At 43.0% G+C, this 24043-nt stretch overlaps 1 protein-coding gene across 4 annotated transcripts in view; it reads left to right on the top strand.

Moving 5' to 3' along the window:
- Positions 1-24043, top strand: part of LOC103345403 (potassium channel subfamily U member 1) — a 238332-nt gene that overhangs the window by 150658 nt on the left and 63631 nt on the right. For all 4 annotated transcript variants that reach the window (XR_016235027.1, XM_089334783.1, XM_089334787.1 and 1 more), the window contains exon 20: positions 15110-15227. Coding sequence is in view for 3 of the 4 variants with exons in the window: in XM_089334783.1 (XP_089190909.1) it covers positions 15110-15227 (118 nt within the window). In the remaining variant the exon portion in view is untranslated. The remainder of the gene's footprint in view (positions 1-15109; positions 15228-24043) is intronic.

A 24043-nucleotide genomic window follows, 5' to 3' on the forward strand; every position in this document is an offset into this window, starting at 1 on the left:
ATATGGCTACACCTGCTTTTTTTTGGTTTCTGTTGGCATGGAATATCTTTTTCCAACCTTTCACTTTCAGTCTGCATGCCTCTTTGTTAGAGAGATGTGTTTCTTGTAGGCAGCAAATAGTTGGGTTTTGTTCCTTAAGCCAATCAGCCAATCGGTGTCTTTTAACTGAAGAATTCAGACCATTAATGTTCAATGTGACTATTGATACGTAGTGACTTTGCCCTGCCATTTTCCCTGAAATATTTTCTAGTATATGCTTTGAGCTTCCCATGCTCTTTTACTGGTAGGTGTTCTTCCTTTCCCTTCTTTCATATTGATGGCCGTGTTTCTGTGTTTCTGAGTGTAGCACATCTCTAAATATCTTTTGCAGGGCCGGACGAGTGGCCACAAAGTCTTTCAATTTCTGTTTGCTATGAAAGGTCTTTATTTCACCTTCATTCACAAATGAGAACTTGGCAGGATATAATATTCTGGGCTGGCAATTTTTCTCTCTTAGCACCTGTGCTATGTCTCGCCATTCCCTCCTAGCCTGTAGTGTTTCTGATGAGAAGTCTGCTGTGAGTCTGATTGGAGATCCTCAGAGTATTCTGACGTTTCTCTCTTGCACATTTTAGGATCTTTTCTTTATGTTTCACTGTGGTAAGTTTAATTACCACGTGTCGTGGTGAGGATCTCTTTTGGTCATGTTTATTGGGGTTTCTATGAGCTTCCTGTACTAGGATGTCTCTGTCCTTCTCCAAACCTGGAAAGTTCTCTGCTAGTATCTCACTAAAAAGGCCTTCTAATCCTTTCTCTCTCTCCATGCCTTCAGGAACTCCTAGAACTCGAATGTTGGTTTTTTTAATAGTATCCTGTAGATTCCCAACAATATTTTTTAGATTTCTAATTTCCTCTTCTTTTCTTTGGTTTGACTGTATGTTTTCCTGTGCTCTATCTTCTAAGTCCGATATTCTCTCTTCTGCTTCACCCATTCTGTTTTTAAGGCTTTCTAATGTGTTTGTCATTTGATCTATTGAGCTCTTCATTTCATTTTGATTTCTCTTCACTATCACACTTTCCTGTTCTACTAGTTTCTGTGTTTCATTTTGATTCTTCCTTAAAATTTCATTTTCACGAGAGAGATTTTCAATCCTTTCCAATAAGGATTTCTGTAGTTCAAGGATTTGCTTTTGAAAACTTCTAAATGTTCTTATCATTAATTTTTTGAAATCCGTATCTCGCATTTCTTCTATCTCATCATCTTCATAATCTTGGTTTGGGGTGTTTTGTTTATTTGGAGGCATCATAGTGTCATCGTTGATCTTGTTCCCTCAATTTCTGTGTTTGTTACTTGCCATAGTTAATTCTTCTTGCGTCACTGTGCGTTGTTTTTTTTTTATTATTTTATACTATGTCCGTGTTAAGTGGACTGCCTGCTGTTGAGGAGCCTTGGAGGCCTGAGATGGGTGCGGGCTGAGAGCTCTGCTTGGTTCTTCCTGGTTAAGGGTGTGCAAAGGTGACACCCTCAGGTTATGCGTGGTAAATCTCTCTTTTTATTTATTTATTTATTTTATTTATTCAGGGGGTAAGTAACACCGCTCGGCAGGGCTGTGCAGAATTGATGGTATTTAGCATCCAGTTTCTGGCTTCTACCCCAGAGTCCGTTTAGGCTCCTCTGGACTCCCACTGGGTTGCCTAGGCTACTGAATTGTAGTGACTCAGTTCCTTAGCTCTCCACTTTTGATATGTAAATCCAGAGAGGGGGTCTGCTCTTTGTCTCTTGGGAATTCTTCAAGCCTTGCAGCCTTGCAACCTTTGCAAGGTTAGGGGGAAGAGAAACCCCGAAGCTTTTTTTTTTTCCTTCTTGAGTGAGTTTGCTGCACTTTCCGGCCCCCCTCTAGATTCTGACCCCCGTCTCCCCACCAATGTCTCGGGATATTGAGCTCACCTCCCCTTCCAGCGCCGATGTGTGTACTCGAAGCCCTGGATGTCCCAAGTCTCCCCGCTGTTGTCTGTGTGGCATGCACTCCCCTTCGAGCACTGGCGCGCAGACCCTGCGGCTTCCGCGGCTCGGTCCCGCGGCTCAGCTTCCGTGCGGTGGGCGACCTTGTTTTCCCAGTAGGTCCTCCGATTCCCAGCCACTCGATCCAGAAGAGTTTCCTCTGCAATATTTTCCTGGTTCTTTTTTCTGAGGCTACCGTAACTCCCCTTTTATTAAACTAAATTTTCCCAGACTATCGGTGCGCGCCCTCACTATTCCGCCATCTTGGCTCCGCCCCCAGTTTTCTATTGACATCATAATCTTTAACATCTAGTTTGAATTAATAGCAAATTAATTTCAATACCATACTAAAATACTGTTCTTATGTAGTCCTGTTCTCACCTTTTATGCTGTTACTGTCACAAATTATATGTTCATATATGTGTGTCCATCAACATAGAGCTATAATTATTGCTCTATACATTCATCTTTTAATCAGATAGAATAAACCAGCTAAAAAGAAACAAAATTATGGATTCTCTTAAATGTTGTTAATGTAGTCTTTATTTGAACAACAGAGATGCAGAGAGACAGTCCCCATCTGCTGGGTCACTCCTCAAACACCTACACTGACTGAAGTTGGGCTGGATTGGGGCTGCAGTCAGGACTCAGAAACTTGATTCAGGTCCCCCATGTGAGTGGCAGGAGCCCAGTGACTTGAGTTATCACTGCTGCCTCCCAGGCTCAGCATAGGAAGGAAACTGGAGTCAGGAGCCGGAGCCAGGAACTGAACTGGGGCACTTCAGCGTGGGACCCAGAAGTCTTAACTACTAAGCCGAAGTGTGTATATATATATATGTATTTTTTTCTGTTGTATTTACCCACATAAATATACGTTAGCCAGTATTTGTTTTTTCTTCATGTGGGTCTGAGTGACTGCCTTATGACCTTTAATTTCAACCTCATGAACTCCCAACAGTATATTATTTGCTTGTTTGCTAACAAAAACTCTCTAAGTTCTCGTTGATCTGAAAATGTCTCTAATCTATCCTTCATGTGTGGAGGACTATCACGCTAGCTATTGAATTCCTTATTAACAGTTATTTTTCATTCAACACTATAACTATTCTGTTCCATTTTTCTCTGGCTTCTATTGATTCTGATGACAAATCAACTGTAAGTCTTATTGAGGACCCTGTGTATACAGTGAGTCACTTCTCTCTTGCTGCTTTGAAGATTGTCTTTGGATTATACCAGTATTGTTATGAAGTGTGTGGACTGCTGGATCCCTTGGTATTTCACCTACTTTCAGGTTTGTGCCATTCGTAGTTAGGTAGGTTAGTATTCCATCTAATTTAAGGAATTTTTGGGCAATTATTTCCTAAAATATTCTTTCCACACCCTTCTTTTTCTCCTCTCCTTCTGGGACGTTCATTATATCTCTGTCAGTACCTTTGATTATACACCAGTGATCCCAGTCATCTGTTAGACTCTGCTCACTTTATTTTTTCTTCTCTGAGATATTATATTATATTATTATTATACATTATATAAAATATATTTAATATATATTATTATATATTTTATATTTATAATATATTATGTATTAATATATTAATATGTATTTATATAGTATATATTTATATATTATATATTTACTGTGTATGTTATATTATATTATATTTCAGTTCTCTGATACTTTCTTCTGCACGGTCAAATCTGCTCTTGAGTTGCTATAGCGGGTTTTTTATTTCATGTATAATACTTTTAACCTTCAAGATTTCTATTGTTCCTGTTTATAGTTTATAACAGACACCCCATTGTATATTTTTATATTTTCTATTTTGTTAGACATCATTCTCTTGGTCTCTTTAGTATTTTTTTAAGCACAGTTTCCTTTAGATCTTTGAACATATTTTAGATAGCTGACTTAGAGTCTCTACCAGTAAGTTCGATCTCTGAGTTTCATTAGGGACAGTATCTATTATATCTTTTTTCCTTTTTATGAGTTAGACTTACTTTCCTCCTTATTTCTTTGCCTTATAACATTTTATCGAAAAACAGACATTGTAAATATTAGAATGTGGCATTTATGGAAATCAGATTCCTCCACCTCCTCCCCAGGGTGCTCTTTGCTATTACCACTCATTGTAGTTATATCGGTTTGATTAATGATTTTCTGACTAATCTCGTGAAGTCTGAATCTGTAATTTGTGGCTACTGGATAGTCCATTAGTTTCATAGTCAACTTACAACTGGATAGTGATCATATTAAATACCTGGAGCCAGTGTTTCTCAGTTTTTTCAAGGATTTCTGTGTTTGTATTAAGGCATTTCCTCAGTATCCAAGCAAGCTATACAACTGTGCTTTAGCCTTCACTTCCTGCCTGCACAAAACTTTAAGATCAGTCAAATGAGAACGTTTACGGCCTGCTCAGGTTTCCTAAGCTTTCACACAGCTGTGTGCGGTTCTGGGTATGTGCATCGCCGCGTAGATCTCAGGAATATTCCAGAGCTTTGCAAAGTTCCTGTAGACATCCCATTCTTCAGTTTTCCCTGTAAGTCTGCATTTAGTCCATCAATTGCACTGTTAGCCATTGCCTGAGGTGGCTGTGATATTAAAACATTGCATTATACTCCGGGAGAGAGGCTTTTCATAGCCGGTAAGTTCAAGTGGGATTGAAAAAGACAAGTCAGGGCCGGCGCTGTGGCATAGCAAGTAAAGCCGCCTGCAGTGCCAGCATCCCATATGGACGTCAGTTTGAGCCCCAGCTGCTCCACTTCATATCCAGCTCTCTGCTATGGCCTGGGAAAGCAGTAGAAAATAGCTCAATTGCTTGGGCCCCTGCACCTGTGTGGGAGACCCAGAAGAAGCTCCTGGCTCCTGGTTTTGAATCAGTCCAGCTCTGGCCATTGCAGCCATTTGGGGAGTGTCGTGGTTGGGGGACCTTTCTCTCTGTCTTTCCCTCTCTCTGTCTATAACTCTGCCTCTCAAATAAATAAATGAATCTTTAAAAAAAAAAAGGAAAAGGAAAATACAAGTCACTCAAATAGTGTCATTCAGGGAGCCACAAGACAAGTCCAATGATGACTTTTTTCAAAGGAATCTTGGAGCGAATTGCAGTTCTGCTCTGCACAAATGTACATGCTCCCTCTAGTGCTGAGAAGATGCGATAGTTTTCAGTGACTGATTAGTTGGTGAGCTGGATATGGGACTAGTGTGATTTAACACGGTATTGACATTGCTGTTCTTACTAAAATGTATTCATTTTTCTTGGTTAAATAGCTCCTGAGTTGCTGCTGGTTAGATTTCAGAGTCTCCCCCAAAATAATAATTCTATGAATTTAAGCCAGTTTTCTCTTTTTACGCAAGGACAAACATTCTGAGGTCTTTCCTATACCAATTCTTCTTGGTATCTTGTCCTTATTTTATTTAATGTTTCTATTTTATTTATTTTCATTTCTTTTTTTTTAAAGATTTATTTATTTATTTGAAAGTCAGAGCTACACAGAGAGAGAAGAGGCAGAGAGAGAGAGAGAGAGATCTTCCATCCGCTGGTTCACTTCCCAAGTGGCTGCAATGGCCGGAGCTGTGCCGATCCAAAGCCAGGAGCCAGGAGCTTCTTCTGGGTCTCCCACGTGGGTGTAGGGGCTCAAGGACCTAGGCCATCCTCCGCTGTCCTCCCAGGCATAGCAGAGAGCTGGACCGGAATAGAGTAGCCGGGTCTCAAACCGGCGCCCATATGGGATGCCGGCACTTCAGGCCAGGGTGTTAACCTGCTGCACCACAGCACCAACCCTTGTCCTTATTTTTTAAGATCATTTTTTCTGAGTACAGAATTATTGGCTGACACTTTATTTCCACACTCCATATGTCACCTCACTGTATTCTGGTCCCCATTTTTTCTAATGAAAATCTTATTGGCTTTCATTTGTAAATTTCTTTTTTCTCTTTATCCAAGAATTTCTTCTTGTCTTTGCTTTCTGAATTGTTACTATAATGTTTCTGAGTCTGGATTTCTTTGCATTTATTCTACTTGGAATTCATTGAGATCTTTGATATGTAAAGTTATTAGGTTGAATAATAGCCCCTGAAGATACCTGTATCCTAACCCTTGGAATATGTGAATGTTATCTTATATGGCAAAAGGAATGGTGCAGCTATGATTAAATTAAGGCCCTTGAAATGGGATCGTCCTGGATTTTCCAGGTGGGGGCCATATGCTATCACCAGAGTCTTTATAAAGGAGAGGCAGAGAGCGACGTAACTATATACACAAATGATATCCATAACCAAAAAAACTATACACATGTTATGACAGTGTAGGATAACAGTCAGAGACAGGAAATGCTATGCCTTTCTCTGAGTGTGGAAGAAGCGACCTCAAGCCAAGGAACACAGCAAGCCTTTAAAACTGCAAAATTCAAGGAAAATGATTCTTCCTCATAGCAATCCACCAATATGCTGATGTTAGCTCAGTGAAAACCATTTCAAGCCTCTGACCTCCCAAACTGTAAGAGAATAAAGAAATACTGTTTTAAACAGCCACGTTTGTGGTTAGTTTGTTACAACATCCACAGGAAAATAACGCGTGCAGATGAGGCTTGCAGTTGGCCACCTTTTGTTGTGTCAGAGAAAGAAGACGGGGTAGGAGCATACTCCAGTCCCTCTTCAAGTATGTCAAACAATGGCCCTGCCCTTGGCACCTCATTTTCTCATTTAACTTTAGTAACTTCTGTAAAGTCATTTTTCTCCAGATACAATCACACTAAGGGTTAGAGCCATAACAAACCAGATTGGGGGCAGAGAGTACACAATGAAGATCACAGTTGTCACACGTTCAGGTTCTGGGTACACATGAGTTGGTGGGGGGGATGCATTCAATCCATTCACCTTTCTAATGAATAAGTGACTTCATTTAGTGTGTTTTTCAACCCCAGAATTCTATTTAGCATTTTATCTGCCTACTGATATTCTCTCTTTGAAGAGAGGCTGTCACCACGCCTTTCTTCTTTAATCAGACTTTGCACCTTTGAACACTTTTACAGTGGCTGCTCTGAGGATGTTGTCTGCTAAGTCTTGTAAGGAAAAGAGCGCAGATCGGCGCCGTCTCACACAGGGCACCAAAGGTACAGAAAAAGCAGGTGCCGAGCAGAGGGGAGACAGGGGACGAACTCACAGCCAGACCGAATTTATTTGGACAGCCACTGGGATGACAGTGGGTTTTCAATGGTCTCTTCCCCTGATCTCTCTGCTACGCTCTGTGCCTCTGTTGTCACCGCTCCCAGCTCTTAGGCTACAGGAACCAGCCACTGATGACTGTTTTTGACAATCTTCTGAGACGTCTGTTGCTCCACAGTCATGCCTAATGATATTTGTGCCACTTGGCAGGAGAGATTTTTTGAGACCAATCTTTGAGGTTTGTTCTGACACTGAATGGGCGCTTAGTCACTGTCTCTTTGCCTGGTTCACTGTAACAAGTTCTGGCCTAGGTTTACCTCGTCGTCCTCATGGGACTACCAGCCTTCACTGAATTGCTTGCCAAAAAATCACCACTGTTGTCAACAACACCGCTGGCCTCGATTTCTCCACCCTCTGTTCCAAGTAAAGCCATTAGGCAGAGCTTCAGAATGATCTTTTTTTAAAAAAAAAAAAAATTTATTTGTTTATTTGAAAGGCAGAGTTACGGAGAGGCAGAGGCAGAGGCAGAGACAGAGAGAGAGAGGTCTTCCATCTGCTGGTTCACTCTCCAGATGGCTGCAATGGTGAAAGCTACACTGATCTGAAATAGTAGCCACGAGCTTCCCTCAGGTCTTCCATGCAGGTGCAGGGGCCCAAGGACTTGGGCCATCTTCTACTGCTTTCCCAGGCCACAGCAGAGAGCTGGACAGAATGATCTTCTTAAGGCCAGCCTCTCCTGCTAGGCAAACTGTCTCCAAGCCACTGCTCCTATACAAGGGGTGGGTGGGTCAGTGGCCAATCTCCCTGAATGTGACACAGCTGTTTTTTGCAGCATGCACTGGCCATGGTGGAAGTTTCTAGCCTTTTTTCTTTGTCTCCCCCCACTGTGGAATCAGCTTCAGGAACCTGTGCAGGAGGGAGGGAGATCAGCGTTTAGACTGTGTTAACTTGTGGTGCCTGGACAGAGCCTCCCCTTTGCATAAGGACTGTGTGGAGGGAGGACACCTTCTCTGCTGTGCTAACCCAGAATTGAGCCTCTGCCATGTGGACTTTTGGGGGGAAGGGGTGAGAAATGCCTCACAGGGACAGCCACATACACCTGGACTGGGAGCTGCAGGGAGAGAGAGCCTGTGTCCTGGAGCTCGCTCGTCCAGGGCGCAGCTGGAGCTGAAGAAGTAGAAGCAGTCGGTAGCGTGCACTGCTCTTCCTAACGGTCAGCGAATTCGTGTTCTCAGTGAACGCGCAGGGTCTGCTTCGTGGCTGTAGGATCATCTCCAGAGGGTGTCAGTGGCCTCGTGGGGATTGGCATGTCTGCTGCTTTTGCCGATCCACTGAGGAACAGACACACAGACGCTCTCGGGCAGCCACTCCGCACACACAGCCGAGGTCTCTGCTGTGAGCCTCCCCTGGCATTCGCAGGATCTTCCAGCTCCTCTGGGGAGAGCAGGACAATGGCAGGCGTGGCAAGAAGCTGCGCCTACTGCCTGTGGGGTTCTCAGCTCAATGCTTCAGTCTGAAGACCAGTGTTTCTTAAAGGAGCTTCAAAATCCCATGTTGGGGATTCCAAAGCTAACCCCTGAGACTTCAGTATTGTGTAAACATGGGAGTCCTCTTGAGACCATGGATGAGGCTGACGAAATAAAAGCAAAGTCCCACGAAGAGGGGTGTCAGCAAGAAGAGGGTAACGCACCACAAAGCACCATCCCACTACACCTACCACGGTACCCCCTGGAGATCAGCCTGGTTCTGCGCAGTGGCCATTTCCCAGTGAACGCTGTCCAAGCCCAGCATTCTGCCGATACATGACGCAAATGCACCGGAGCAGCTGTCAGTCATCCAGCAAAGACCAAAGTATAAAAATGAGTCGTCATCTTCTATTATTCTGTAAGTGTGGTTTTATCAATAAGTGTGATCAAATAAATATTTAAAGCGGGAAGCTGATTTAGAATAAAAATAAAAGCTCTGCCTTCTTATTTGTGGAGATATACTCATTTCTATGACCGGTATTTTATAGTAACTGGGAAACAACTCAGCGAGGCTTTCAATTCACAATCTGATTTCTCCGCTTCAACTCAGTTATCACACTCCAGAGAATCTTTTCATTCCTCTCGAGATGGAATCATTGCCTCTTCCTGATGCATCCCGATCCTTAATCGTCACTGCCAAGTCTAGGCTGCCCTATCAGTGTAGCTGAGGTTCTTAAACAGGCCATGCAGTGGAGGATGGCCCAAGTGCTTGGTCCCTGCACCTGCATGGGAGACCAGGAGGAAGCACCTGGCTCCTGGCTTCGGATCAGTGCAGCACACCGGCTGTGGCGGCCATTTGGGGGGTGAACCAACTGAAGGAAGACCTTTCTCTCTGTCTCTCTCACTAACTCTGCCTGTCAAAATTAAGTAAATAAATAAAAATAAACAGGCCATGAACGAGTCCGCTGTCGCTGACACCGATCTGCCAGACGATGGCAGCAGAGTGCCACAGAATGCTTAGAGTCAGGCGACCAGGGCGCGGACTGGAGTGTGAATCTAAGTTTCTGGAGCTTGTTCCAGCCAAGCAACATCCTTATACGAGGGGGCTGCTTGGCCCTAAAGACATAAAGGTCACAATAAGATTTTGAAAACCCACTAAAGTACTAGCTTTAAAAGAGGGCTTAGGAACTTTTCGACAAATGACAAGGTAGAAAACTTCCTGACTTTGAATTAGTTCACGGTGTCAGAAACAAAGGAAGGGGATCCCCTGTCTGCTCCCTCAAATAATTCAATCTTTGTTGGTCTCCTTACTTTTCTTCATCTCGCCAATTTCTCCCTCCTGAGCGCATCCGATGGGAGGGGAGAAGACTCGAATCACGATCCCAGCCGTTTCAATGCTTAGTCCTGGTGTAGAAGGTTGTGTTCTTTTGGGCTCTCAGTGTAATTGTCTCCAAAATGGAAAGCCTTCATCATCTTGGAAACCTTTTCCACTTCTGATGCTCCAGGATGTCTACTCCCTCATTCTTTGATTGCTTTCATTTTTTCTAAAGAAGAGCTTCCCTTGTGGTTGTCCATTTAAGTTCACCACCTGATATGACAGAGAGATTTCAAGGTGGTTGAGGACATGGGTTCCAGACTGGCCACTTCCTAGCAGTTTGGCTTTAAGCAAATTAAGTTCTCAATGTGCTTCAGATTTCTCTGAGATATCAATAATAATCTTGCAGATAGCAGAGGGTTGAAAAAGACATAAAGAATTATGTACATAATTATGTACATAATATATACATAAAGAATTAACAATATTATAACAAAAAGCATGAAGGCTAGTGCCTGGCAAATCGTTGAGTTTTCCATATATGTTAATCATCCTATTACCCATGGGAGCAGAGACTCAAAGAATCTCATTATTTCTTTTCCCGTCAATGAACTGCAGATAAAGCAGGAATTGGAAGAGACGTTCTAGCAAATTATTAACCCATTTTGATCCATTGCCCGACAGCTTTCGGGTTCAAAGCATGAACTCAGATATGGCTAGTGTTCAGAGTAGGAGGGGCAGCTGGTTTTTTTCCTGCATTTTTATTTCCATTGGGATTGGAGCTAAGTTACTGGCAAGAAGGGTCCCCATCCAAACTACACTGTGCAGCTCACTGCTACCTCTTGTTGCCTACAATATTAGAGCAATGCTCCCAACCAGGGCGAGAAGGAGCAAGAGAAGTCTCTGTACATCCAGGAGAGGAAATAGCCAACTTGAAAATGGCCCTTGGGAAAGGGGTGTCCAAATCCTCCTCAGCCCCACCCCGAGGAGTCTTCATTGCTATGCCACCACTCTGCAGGAGAGCACACCTGGAGGAAAGCAGCATTCTGAAAAGGGTATTGCACAGAGAGAGTCAAAGGGGTCAGGGACAGGAAGCAAGGAGAAGCCATGGTTTCAGTATGTCTCTAAACACGCAGTTACTCTGCCTCACAATTTTCTTTAGGCGTAACCTGGGTCCATTTTTCATAATCACCCATTAACCCCTTTGCAAAACAAGTCACTCAGCCAATGCCCCCTAACGAAGAGAATTCCAAACCTGCAAGGTTGAAGCGTATGACAGTACATCAAATACCTCATGGGAAACTGAAATTTAACCATTGTTTGGTGCAAAAAAAATTTGGAAATTCCATGTATAGTGTTGTGCTGTTATTGTTTTTCATTGTCTACAAGCCCTTGAACTCTTTTTAAGACCCCTTGTTACTACTCTGATGAGTCTACCAGCTCATCTTCCCTGCTTGGGCTCCCTAAGCAGCAGTGAAGTCTGTTCACAGCCCTGCTTCTGTCCCAGTGGCCTTTGTTTGGAAAGAAAGTAAAGGATGTTCCCACACAACTCTTCTTCTCTAACTCCAGGATCAAAGACCACACTTGTGTCAAATTCCAATAAAAGGGAAGGAACTTGGTTGTAAGTCCACAAAGGCCATGTACATAGATAGGCCTGGTACTCCCATATTCGTGGCAGTTGCACTCATCCTTCTAACCCTGCAGCTGACTGTGGCTGTCCATTATCTCCAGTCCGTAGCACCATTTCCACCTTGGCTCCATCCTTGCTCCTTACCCCAGTGACCACCACAGCTCCCTACCTAGTTTCCCTGGCTCTGATATCTTCTCATGCCAAGCTGTGCTATTTTTCATAGCTCTCCTAATTTTCTTGAAGTTCAGCTTGTGAATGGATATATAACCAACGAATAGATGGACAGATGTTCACCCTACTTTTGCAAGACCAAAGCATGGGCTTGAGCTGTTGCCCTGTTGCCTTTTCAGCTCCTGAGAGTAGTGGTTCTTAGCCAGAATTTGTGTTCAGGTGCACTATGATGACTGGTAAATTACTGAATTTTCTAAATCATTACAACAATTCTGCTATTCGGTGAATACAGCAGATTCAGGATTATCTAAATAATGTAGGTGTTATTTTCATGCATTCAAACCATAATAGGATTTCTTGAGGGAGATGGAAAAAAAGTGGAGTCATTTCTATCCATATGGAAATCATATATGAGGCTTGCCAGAATAAGTGATCCCATCATGTATGCCCTGAATGTAGGCTTGTGGTTGTCAAGAGAATCACTTCTTGAGAGAAAGAGAACCACACTATTGGCCATGTACAGAGGAACTTTAGCCCTTCCTGGGTCTCATGTACCATGTCTTTTTGGGTACCTAACCCTTTATCCAGAACTATTCTCTAGGTTCTCTCTAGGGAGGTCATAGTAACCATGGCAACATATAGACAGTCTAGCTAGAGTGTTAGACAAAAATCCATTCCACTTTTCCTTGCCTAAAACTTGAAAACATAATTACTTGCATACTGTCAGCTATGAAATAAGTAAAAAGATAACTAAAGTGACCAAAATGTCTTAGACCGAATCAGAGAAGGTTGCTTATCTACCATGTTGAGGAAAGGACTTTGCCTTCCTATATATTGTTTGTTTTCCCCCATAACTATTTGAAGCAGCATTGATGCTGGCAGGAAAGGTGACAATAGACTCAGAGCTTCTGCTGCTAAAGACTGGCGATAATCAATAGCCACAGTCAACTGTAGGATTAGAACAACAGACAAGAGGATGGGAGTACTGGATACCTGTGTATGGTTTGTGTCCTGTCTTGCAACCTGGTAGAAAAAAGCATGTCATTGTTCCTTTATGGAAGGTCATGAGAATTACAGAACTGTGAGTTGAAAGGAACTGAAAGATATTCTTTGAGCCATTTCTTTTTAGATCGATGGGTAATCCATACCTTGCCAGAAGCTTCATCAATTCCTGCAAAGGCTTCTCTTTCCAACTTTAACATAGAGGCACATACTTCCATAATTATGAAAACTTCCAAAATTATAAAAAATATTACTTTGTTTTCAGAGGAGGTTTTACTAAGAATGATACCAGGGGGATGGTGAACGCTTTAGCAAAAATGTTGAAAGATTCACACAAAGCACTCGCCCACTTACTTATCCTTGCTTCCCCTTTTGTTAATAGCTGGCAATTGTTGTTGGCTAGAGAAATGTTGTTAGGCTTTGAGAAAAGCAGAGACTTCCCGAAAGTTCTATGGTTCCTCAGCCCGTTCGGGCATGTCGTCTTCTGCATCCCATAGCTCAGCTTCTATCACGTGTGCTAAATCGGCTAGCCTTAAAAGACTGACAGTTGGTAACACTACCAGTCCTCGCTCAGATGCTACCTCAGAGGTGCTCTTCCCAAGCCATTTCCTCCAGGGCAAAATGTAACCGCAAAATAAGGAAGCATCAATCAAGCCGAAAACCCCCGTCAGGACTCCATGTGTAAGTGAAGGCTTCTGGGGATTACAGATAGGGAGCAATCTTATCCCAAACCTGGCTCTCAGCGCACCTGTGTGATGCAATGACTGCCGGTTTAAGCCGAAAAATCGCACTCCAAAGAATGTGCCTCTTCTCCCACAAGTGTGTTTTGACTCTGTGGATTAGAATGATCCAGAAAGAATTACATCAAAAGAAGAGGGATACCAAGCCGTTTCTGTGGCTTCTGATGCCTGCCATTGTTCCAAATGAGGGGATAGCTGTGTTTAAAGGCTCGTCTCACATGGGCACTCCACCCATTCTGACGAGTCTAAGTGCAGAGTGGTGTTCTTGTGGAGACAGGAGGGAAAGGTCATGTCTCTTTTCTCCACTTGGGTGGGCAGGGGACTTTGTCCATCTCCTTGGTAACTTCTTCTCAGATCGCCTTTCCATCTGTGACCACCTAGCAGTCAGGTTCAAGCTGGCTAACAGTGTAGGGACTCTAAAGAGTGAACCACAGCATTTCACCTGCAAGGCATTATTTAGAAGATGACTTCTTTGAAATCACAATACCTGTACCAATTCTTTAAAAATTCTATTTATTTACTTACATCAGAGACAGAGACAGAGACAGAGACAGACAGAGAGAGAGAGGGAAGGAGGGAGAGAATGAGTGCTCTCATCTACTGGTTCACTCCACAAATGCTCATAACAGCCATGAGTGAGGCTATAGGCAGAAACCAAGAGCTGGGAATTCATTCCAGGCCTCCCACAGGAGGCAAGGACCTAATTACTCGAGCCATCACCACTGCCTCCTAGGGTCTGCATTAGCAGGAAGTTGGAGTCAAGAGCTGGAGTCAGGAATCAACCCTAGACACTCCAGAGAAGGATGAGGGCATCTTAGCTCCTAGGCCCATTCCCACAATGCTATTGTTTATTGATTAACAACATCCCAGAGTGTTGAAAAAGCTTCCTGGGTTGATTTTGGATGCCAGGCTAAGAATGGCATCATAGAGGACAACATATGGGTGCATGAAGACTCTTGCAAATGATTCATGTGTCACTTTTTTTCCACCTTAAAGCAGCTTCACATTGTTCATGTAACCTGCTGATCTCAAACATGCTTGCATTTACCTTTGTAATCACCCTTCAAAGGCATGGCATTGTGCCCATTCTTCAGAAGAGAAAGTTACTTGCTATTGTGTTATTTCTGATCTAGAAATTCCCAAAACTTTTGACAGCCATCCCTTGTAAGATCCTAATTTCTTCAAAAGCGAAAGGAAGCCTTAGAAGGAGAGTAAAGGCACGAGTGGCCATGTCCAAGAGGAACGAATTGCAGTGAGCAGCCTCCAAGAAGTGAGAGGAGCCTCATGGACTGATGCTTTGCAAAAGTGCCACGTGGCTCTAGACCCTCTTAGAGGAGCGAGGGCTCCTCAGGTGCTGTTTTCCTGGGTGACGTGGGAAGGGTGCTAGGACAAAAAGGTTCCACAGTGGTTCAGCAGGAAGTTATTTTAAGCATACCCTTTGGAACTGAAATCCTCACTCTAATTCTGTAAAAAGACACTGGGGAGCTTGCTGCAATTCATCATCTTAGGAGTAGTCTATAGCTAAGGGTCCCCAGCCTTCCCCTCTTCAAGGGGCTAGAAATGTCTCAGTCACTGGGGAATTGTCCCAAATCCTTTGTGAAGAGCTATCATGCCGACTCACTAAGGTTGCAATCATATTGCAGGTACAGGAAAAATGGTCATGGAAAACAACTTAAAGGACATTTCTTCCACTTCAGCAATGCAGCGTCCTGTATCAAAGGGGCACTCAAACATCATTAGCTGGAGCAGCCTGGCCACCAGGTAAGAGCCTCAGAGAACCTGCATCCCTATGGTTTCCTGAGAATCACTTGGCAATAAAACTTAGACCAGAATATTTGCTTTCTCAGCTCTTATACTGACCAATGGAATTGCTCCTCACCAAACTGAATGCCTATGTACTTGCCCCTGTATCATTAAGCTAAGGAAATATACCATCTCATCACCACTCAGATCATCTATACTCATAATAACCAAATGCTGTATACCCAGTTTTCTCTCAGACAATCTTGCAGGTGCCTTAGAAATGTAGCTTAGGACTGGTTTCAGCTCTTCCTAAATGGCTTTTCCATTCCCTATTGCAACTAAATTGGTGATGACATTGCCTGAGTTTTTCCATCTGCAAAATACAGTCAATGAATTACTCCTCCTCTGTTTTTTTTCCTTCAGCTCTTTACTACATTAAAATCTCTATTAGGTTTTTAGATGGAGAATGATCAGTTTAGTTGATTTTAAACAGTCAATCCAAAATTTCTATAACTCCAAACTTTAATGAAAATAGCTGTATAATATATTGGCAACATTTCAGTTTAGTAGGTATAATATACAAGGAAGAACTGTAGTGATTAGAATAGTGATTGTCTAAAGGTAAATATTATATTACCGGTAAAGCATAACCATTATGTTCTGACACTGCATACTGTAATGCATACTTTGTAGATTTTTTTTATAATGATTGAATGAGAAGAGTTGTTTAAAGTACTCTACAGTACAGCCGTTTATGGAAAACAGTATGAACGTTCCTCAAAACATTCAAAATAAAACACACAAGATCCAGCAATCCCGCTTCTGAGTATTTATCCAAAGGAAATGAAGTCAGCACCTCAAATATTTCTGCACTGCCATGTTCAGTAAAGTCCTAGTCACCATCGACAAGTTATAGAAGCAACCTCAGTGCCAGAGAAAAGATGAATTGTTAAGAAAATGTGATACACACACACACACACACACACAAACACACACAGGACTACTATTCACCCTTTTCAAAGAAGGAAATTCTGCCACTTGCAAATGAACCTGGAGAACATTATACTAAGTGAAGTAAGCCAGACACAGAAAGACAAATTACATGAGCTCACACATAGCAGAGTGGTGGTTGTGAGACGTTCGGAAGTGGGGACAACAGGGAGCTGTCATCAAAGGGGTACAAAAAAGTACACTGTTTACTACCTGCTCCCTAGGAAGCACTTATTAAATGTTCCTTACTATTGTAATTGTCAATTCTTATATCCGGGAAAGCGTATGAAATGGGGCTGAGTAACTAGAGCTGTCCAAGGATATGGGTTGTCAAATAATTCTTCACTTGATCTTGATTTTTACATAACTTAATCTCTTTCCCTTAATGCATGAATAATCATGCCTCCATTGAACTGAGGATTCTGGACTACTGGGTCTGGTTAATGGAGATTCTACTGTACCTTCCCCACAAGCAGGGCAGGTGTCAAATGTCTGAGCCACAAGGGTGCCAGCAGTTTGTGCATGAACTCTCTAAGAGGAGAGGTAGCTTCTGCCCTTCCTTGCCTGTCCAAGGTGTAATGAAATGTGGTGAGATGATACTGCTTGCTTACAGGAGAAGACAAAGAACTGGTTGAAAAAAAGGGAACTCACTAATTTCTCTGATTCTGATTGTTCCTCACTATTTTCAACAACAAAATAGCCACAGACTAGAAATAGAAGTGCGGATATTTTTTGTTTGCCTTTGAGCATTGTTGGCAAACAGATTTGCACTGGGTACCCCCTGTGTGCTAAGTAGGCATTGTGTGTGATGCTTTTGTAGACATAGAAAGAGTGTTTCAACCCCCGTGCAATCTAGTTGGGTAAACAAGGAGAATTCATAAAAGTGAATCAAAGGCCAAATGAAGCAACATTCTTTCAACTGCTGCCATGATGGTTTTGGAAGAAAGTCAGAGGGGGACGAAGTCAACAAGAACTGATAGACTGTTCCAGAAAGCCCTCAGGAGATGGGATTTGGAAAGAGAGACAGTGGGAGTCTCAACTTCTGTGAATGACGTGACAAGGACAAGACACAAGTGCAAGGTAGTGCCTTCTGTGTACCAGCTGGCCAGCCTGAGGGACGATGCCGTGAGAAGCAGCCCCTCGGATTTCTCAGGCGTGCACACTCCTGACTATTAGTATTGGACATGCATATGTCTCTTGTGCTGATGCAAAATTGTTAGGAAAATGGGGTTCAGGTTTGAAGTCGTTTTGCGGGTCTATGAAGCCAGCGTATGTGACAGCACATGAAATGCTCCAGTCAGGTTTGCTCTTTCCTACTCTTGCCCATGTTGTCCTCTCTGTGGTAATAAAACTTGGCAAGCCACAGATAATCAAAAGCCCCAGAAAACTCTGACATGTAATTCTCATCACTTAGTTTTATTGGCTTCCCTCACTATTCTTTAGGCCAGCTGTAAAAACAAACAATTTAACTAACTGATTTTTTTCCACTGTCTTTACTTCTCCCATTGTTCACGATAAGCAAGGAAATGGACTAAAAAGAGAATTGATCCAAGCAGGCCTGCCCACCTGCACACCTCATCCATCAGTCCTATATTGGGTTGAGGAATCCCTGGGTATGCTTTCAAAGCCCTAGAGAGGGCCAGAAATAGTGATAGGAATCTGACCAGATCGTCTCTACAGCTGAGGATTAATTCACTCTCACTTCTTAATTCCAAAGCAGATGTGTTGCTCTGGAATTGAACCATACTGCTCCAAAGGACTACTCAGGGCCACACTGCTGAGTATCTTACATGGTGGGATAGTAGCACCCTCTTATAGGCGATTTTGCCTTCTACAGTTTTAACTGCAGTCAACCACATTTCAAAAATATTCACTGGAAAACTCAGAAATAAACAATTTACGTGGTATTTTTTAAAAAAAACTCATAAGATATTGGTACAGTTGTTCTATTTTGGGATTATTGTTAATCTCAATGTGTCTAATTTATAAATTAAACTTTATCATAGGTAGGTATGCATAGGAAAAAAACACAGCATATACAAAGGCATGATGATTGATTTTATGTCAACTTGAATGGATTAAAGGATACCTAGAAGCCTAAAATTCATGACTTTGTGTGTGTCTCTGAGGTTATTTCCAAGTGAGATTATCATGTGAGTCCGAGTGAACCAGGTGGGACGATCCAGCAGTGACATGGACGGATGCCATCAATTGGCTAGGCATCTGGAGAGACTAAATACAAAAGATGAATTGATTTCTCACTCTGAGAGCTGGGATATGCTTGATTCCCATCTTAGAGGTCAGCTGCTGGCCTTTGAACTCCAGGACATTTATATAGCCCCCTTGTTGACACTCCAGCTTTTGGCTTTGAACTGAGGTTCAAACCCTTGGCTTCTCTGGTTTCCAGGCCCTTGGAATTACACCAGGTGGTACTATTGTTATTCCAGCATCATCCTGAGGTGGGACTTGTAGGTGCCATAGTCACATGAACTAAACTCTCGAATAAGTCCTCCTTCATAACACTATATACACATGCTATTGATTCTATATCTCTAGAGAACTCTAATACTGCAGGAGTTGGTAATACCCTTGGTTTCAAACTTCTACTTGTGGTCTTCTAACATTTTATGCATGGCCTGGGGGTGACTACTGTGTGCGCTTCGATAGATAAGTACCATTTGAGAGTGAATTTCTGTGTCTTTTTTTCAATGGAGTTGCTTGGCTCTGTTGATTTAAGTACAATGCTAGTGGATCAATGACAGATCTTGGTCCCATTTAGTACAATAGAATAGATGGTTTTTGGTGTTTGTTTGGTCTTGTTTGTTTTGTGGAACAAGGATAACTCTAGCTAGCAAATTGACAAACACATATTGGTAATAGCTATGCAAAATAGAATGGTCAGCTTAATAGAGACAAGCAGGCATTATTTTGGGGAAAAACATAAAATATGTAGTATCTGCTTTTTTGATCCATTTTGATGTTAATAGTATTACATTCATATACCAAAACCAGCATAATATTATTTATAGTTTTGTTGATAGCACATTCTATGCTTTTAAAGATGTCACCAGTGGGTTTTCCAGTAAGTTCAGAAACAACTATCTTCTCTTGCTAGGGCTGAAACACCATAGGCAGCCCTAAGTTATACAAAAGCTATAGTCCAATATTTCATTGTCTCCCTGGTGTCTTTCTTTTCCCATAGGATAAGCAATGTTATATATAGCAGTTCAGCTCTCAGACTAGCAAACAGAAGACTATTTAATAGATTGTAGTTAAATATATATTTGTTGATGAATGAATCAATAAATAAATAGTAGCTCCATTCACTTGAGTTCTGTGTCCTCAAATCAGGGGAGCATGTACTATAAGAGAGAAACAGTAAGTATTTCCTCCTCCTTGGCAGGGAGATAAAGGTAGAGCTATTCAACTGTTATGATGAATAAAAATGCACCTCATCCATTCCCAGAGTCCCCTTGGCCCAGCTACCAATTTCCCTTCCATGGCCATACTACTCTGGATAAGCCTAGGGAGATCTGTTTATTTTACCTTTTTTGCTATCACCTACTCTCCATATTGTCTCTATCAAAACTCACTACTTCGGTAGTTATATTTTAATTAGAGAGTGAAAAGATACAAATAGGGCTAACTCAGATTATGTTGGACTGACCAATTCCACACTAAATCACTGTCTTTATAAACTCAAGTAGATACTGACAGATACCTAGTTAGTGATACCAAGAGAAGCAAAAGTTTCCAACCCGTATAGGATAGACCTGGATCAGTCAAGGAAACCATTAGAACTTTTGCTTTTATTTATTTGATGGGCAGAGAAAAATATATGGAATCAGAGCTCCTATCTGCTGGTTTATTCCCCAAATGTCCACAATGATCAGAATGAGACCAGGCCAAAGCCAGGAAATGGGAACTCACCAAAGACCTCCTATGTATGTGGCAGGGATCTAACTATTTGAGCCATCACCATTGCCTCCCAGGGTCAGCACTGTTGAGACACTGAAGTCAGAAAGCAGAATCAGAAATCCAAACCCAGCACTCTGAGGTTGGAGGAATATGTCCTAACTGGCACTTCAGTTGCTAGACAAAATACCCACCCACAAACTATCTTTGATAGAAAGGTTTGTCTCCAATTAAAAAAAATGATTTACTTTACATATTCAAGAGACACAGAGATTGAAAAGAGATCTTCCATCTGCTAGTTCACTTCCCAAAGAGCTACAGTGGCTGGGGCTGGACCAGACCAAAGTCAGGAGCCTGGAACTCCGTCCACGTCTCTCACATGGGTGGCAGGGTCCCAAGCACTTGGTCCATCTTCTGCTGCTTTCCCAGGCTCATCAGCAGAGAGGTGGGAGAGAAGTGTGCAGTTGGAACTCAAACCAGAGCTCATATGAAATACCAGCAGCGTGAGCAGTGGCTTAACCTCCTGTGCCACAGCACCAGTCTCCAAATAATACTCTTATGTGTATATACCACAATTTTTCTTTATCTCATCACTGACAGTCACCTAGATTTACTCCCTACCTTAGCTAGGGAACAGTGCACCAATAAATATACAAGCACAGATATCTCTTTAATATGATTATTTCATTTCTTCTGGATCATATGGTAGATCTTCTCTCAGTTTTTCTGAGGAATTTCCATAGTGTTCTACATAATTTACCATTCCACTAATACTATATAAAGAATTCCTTTTTTCTCCACTCCCTTATCACTGTTATTGTCTTTTTGATAATAGCTATACTTTTTTTAACAGCAGAATTGAGTCTTTATTTTATTTTTTAAAAGATTTTATTTATTTAAGCGGTAAAGTTACAGAGAGAGGGAGGGACAGAGAGACAGGTCTTCCATCCACTAGTTCCCTCCCCAAATGGCCACAACAACTGGAGTTTAGCCTATCAAAAGCCGGGAGCTTCTTCTGGGTCTTCCATATGGGTACAGGGGCCCAAACACTTGGGCCAACTTCTACTGCTTTCCCAGGTCATAGCAGAGAGCTGGATCAGAAGTGGAGCAGAAGTGGGACAGGAATCAGTGTCCATATGGGTTACTGGCACTACAGGCTAAGGCTTAGCCCACTCTGCACCAGCCCCAATAATAGCCATTCTAATTGAGGTGCATTGATACATCATTGTAGTTTTGATTTGCATTTCCCTGAATGGCCAGTGATATTTTCATATATTTATCAGCCGTTTACATTTCTTCTTTCAAAAATTGTCTATTCATATTAATTGCTTATTTAAAAAAAAAGACACGAAAGAGTTACAGAGGGAGAGGGAGGCGATGAGAGAGAGAGAGAAAGCTTTTTCTTCCACTGGTTCACTCCCAAGCTCTTCCATGTGCTGGGAGGTCAGTGTTTTACCAGCTACGCCACAATGCCAGCACCACTTGCCTGTTTTTATGATATTATTTGTATTGTCAGTTTCTTTGTGTCTCATATATTTTTTGACAGATGAATGGTTAAGCATAGAGTTTTCTATTTGGGTATAACATAGCCCATACCTAGTAAACCAAAAGCCTCCTTTGTTTTTTTATTCATGTATGCCTGTTGTGTGTACCCTTACCATAGCATTTTAATCATGCTCATTAAGTGAATCCACATTCACTCTACTGCTGCTGCACAGCCAGCATTTCACTTCCAGAATTCCCTTTCTCCCCGAATCCAAACAGCACCATGTTCCCAGCCCTGCGGTGTCCTGGCTGAGATCCCTGAACCTGACCGATGCTGTCCTCATTAGCTAATGGCATTCTTTGGGTCCACCACCATCTCTAGCAGAGGTGCCATCTGCCGTGATGTGTATCAAGCCCTTCCTTCATCGAGTCTCAGTACCATGGTCCAAGAAAACAGTAGGACAAAATGACATGCCCGTTCACTACATAGTTACAGGGAGAGGGCGGGGCAGAGTTAGAGTCATGCAGACAAGTTGATGAGCACTATCTAATCCCAGTGAGCCTGAGTTTTGAAGCCGGGAAAGCAATAGGGCGGCAGCTTTTATACAATAAGCTTAAGGAGTGTAAGGGACTGAGCAGGTGCTCTCTTTTGGTCCTCTCACTGTCTCTTCTTTAGTTCTTATTTTGCATCTGCAGGCAAACATCAGATCCCTGAGAATCATTGTGCCACAATCCTAGCAAAGCAACCATACGGGTAGAACTAATTCATCTGGTATGTGTTGACTAAGTTACCTCTCTATATGAACAAACAGTATTTTATTATTATTGCTTACAATGGCAGACAAAATAGTTTCAGGCTTCATCAAAGCATCTAGTGCCATAGACAAGTCTCTCTTCCTTGCCCTTCTCTTCCCACCCTGCCTCGCTTTCCAAGCCGTGGTAAAGGAGGCACAAGGGCTCTCTTTCACCCTCTTTGTGAGTCCATGGGCAGGTCTTAAAAAAATGAAGTCAAATTCTCCCAGGAATTGTGGGTGTGGAAATGTCCATTGATTTGTCTGGGTGAGAAGGTGGGGACGCATTCCTTATAGCTTGGGAATAAAAATTAGAGTGGGATGGCTGATCATCTGCTGGGCGATACATTTATTCCCATCGAGTAATTAGTGGCAGCATCTTTTCCTCCTTCATACCGTGGATCATCTTCTACAAGGCAGGGGTGAGGCCTTGTCATCGGCTTAGGGTTGCATATGAAAGACCAACCACATAAACAAGGTAGAGAGCATGGGTAGCTTAGTCACTGTTTCCAGGTAAAACTATTCAAGGCCTAGGAGCATGACTTGCATAGTTTCCAGGGGAAACAAATGTGAAGTAGACAAACGCCCAGGGTTTCCATTCCCTGTTCTCTGCTCTCCCTCCGACACCTTGCCATCCTCTTTCTCAGGGGCGCACCATGGCCAGCTCCTCACTGTCCCCACCTGCCTCTTAAGAGGCACTCCTCAGGCTTACTGGTCCCCGTCATTATCTCTTATATGAAACTTCTTTTGCATTCTCATAGCCCCCTGTGCTTAAAGGAAGGGCCAGAAAACCAGCATTCCTGGCAGGCAGAGGCCAAGCTGCTTCTGTTCTCGGAGAGCCGGGAGCTGGGTCCACCTGCTCCATGGGAGGGGAGTCCGGTGGCTGTTTTGCCCTCCCCTGAGCCACCCTGCTGCCTGGTGGAAATAGCAGTGAAATTTCTCAGTAAGCCCTGTCTTTCCGACTCACACTGGGGGTGTGAGGGCAAAAGCACGAAGTTAGCACCTCCATCCTAACAAACAGCAAGCTGCTTTGTGGCGACTCTGCTGGTTCAGTCAGATGGTGAGACAGTCCTGTCTCCTGGGTCGTCCTGATAAATGCTGACGTTTCTCGATGTTCCACTTCTCCCACCATAGCCCTGGGGCTGGGTGGCCTCACCCTGTGTCACTTTTTCCTGCAGCCTAAACGAACACATCCCAGCATGCTCTAGGTGTCGGAGGTGTGGTTTTAGGCGTGGACAGGATGTCACCTAAAAATTACCCGCCCACTTCAACTCAGGGCTGAAGTTCCGCAGGTAGGAGTTTTCCCCTTAGCTGAGGCCCCTGAGCCAGGGTGAAAGAAATACCCCCTGGAAGGGCTTGTGCTTTATAGTTCTGTTTTTGATTTGAGACCTGGAGTTTCTTCCACACCCAGGGTGGCAGTCAGTTGGAGCACAGCGCTGCCCCCACAGGACACACAGCAGCAGGACTTGCAGGTGGTGGGTCTTAGCATCTGCTCTGTGGAGCCGAGTGTCTGGCAAGAGCCTATGTGTGCAGGGAGCCCCAGCCTCTTTGTCTCTCTCGGAGGTTGTGGTTCTAATGTCACTGCCAGGTTCACCCAGACGTGTTGTTGCCTCTCTCTGCTTTACTGCGTCCTCTCTAGGAAGCCAGGTATTA

Source organism: Oryctolagus cuniculus, chromosome 1, assembly GCF_051225735.1.
Source record: "Oryctolagus cuniculus isolate XC-2025 breed Fujian yellow rabbit chromosome 1, ASM5122573v1, whole genome shotgun sequence".
NCBI classification, from domain to species: domain Eukaryota; kingdom Metazoa; phylum Chordata; class Mammalia; order Lagomorpha; family Leporidae; genus Oryctolagus; species Oryctolagus cuniculus.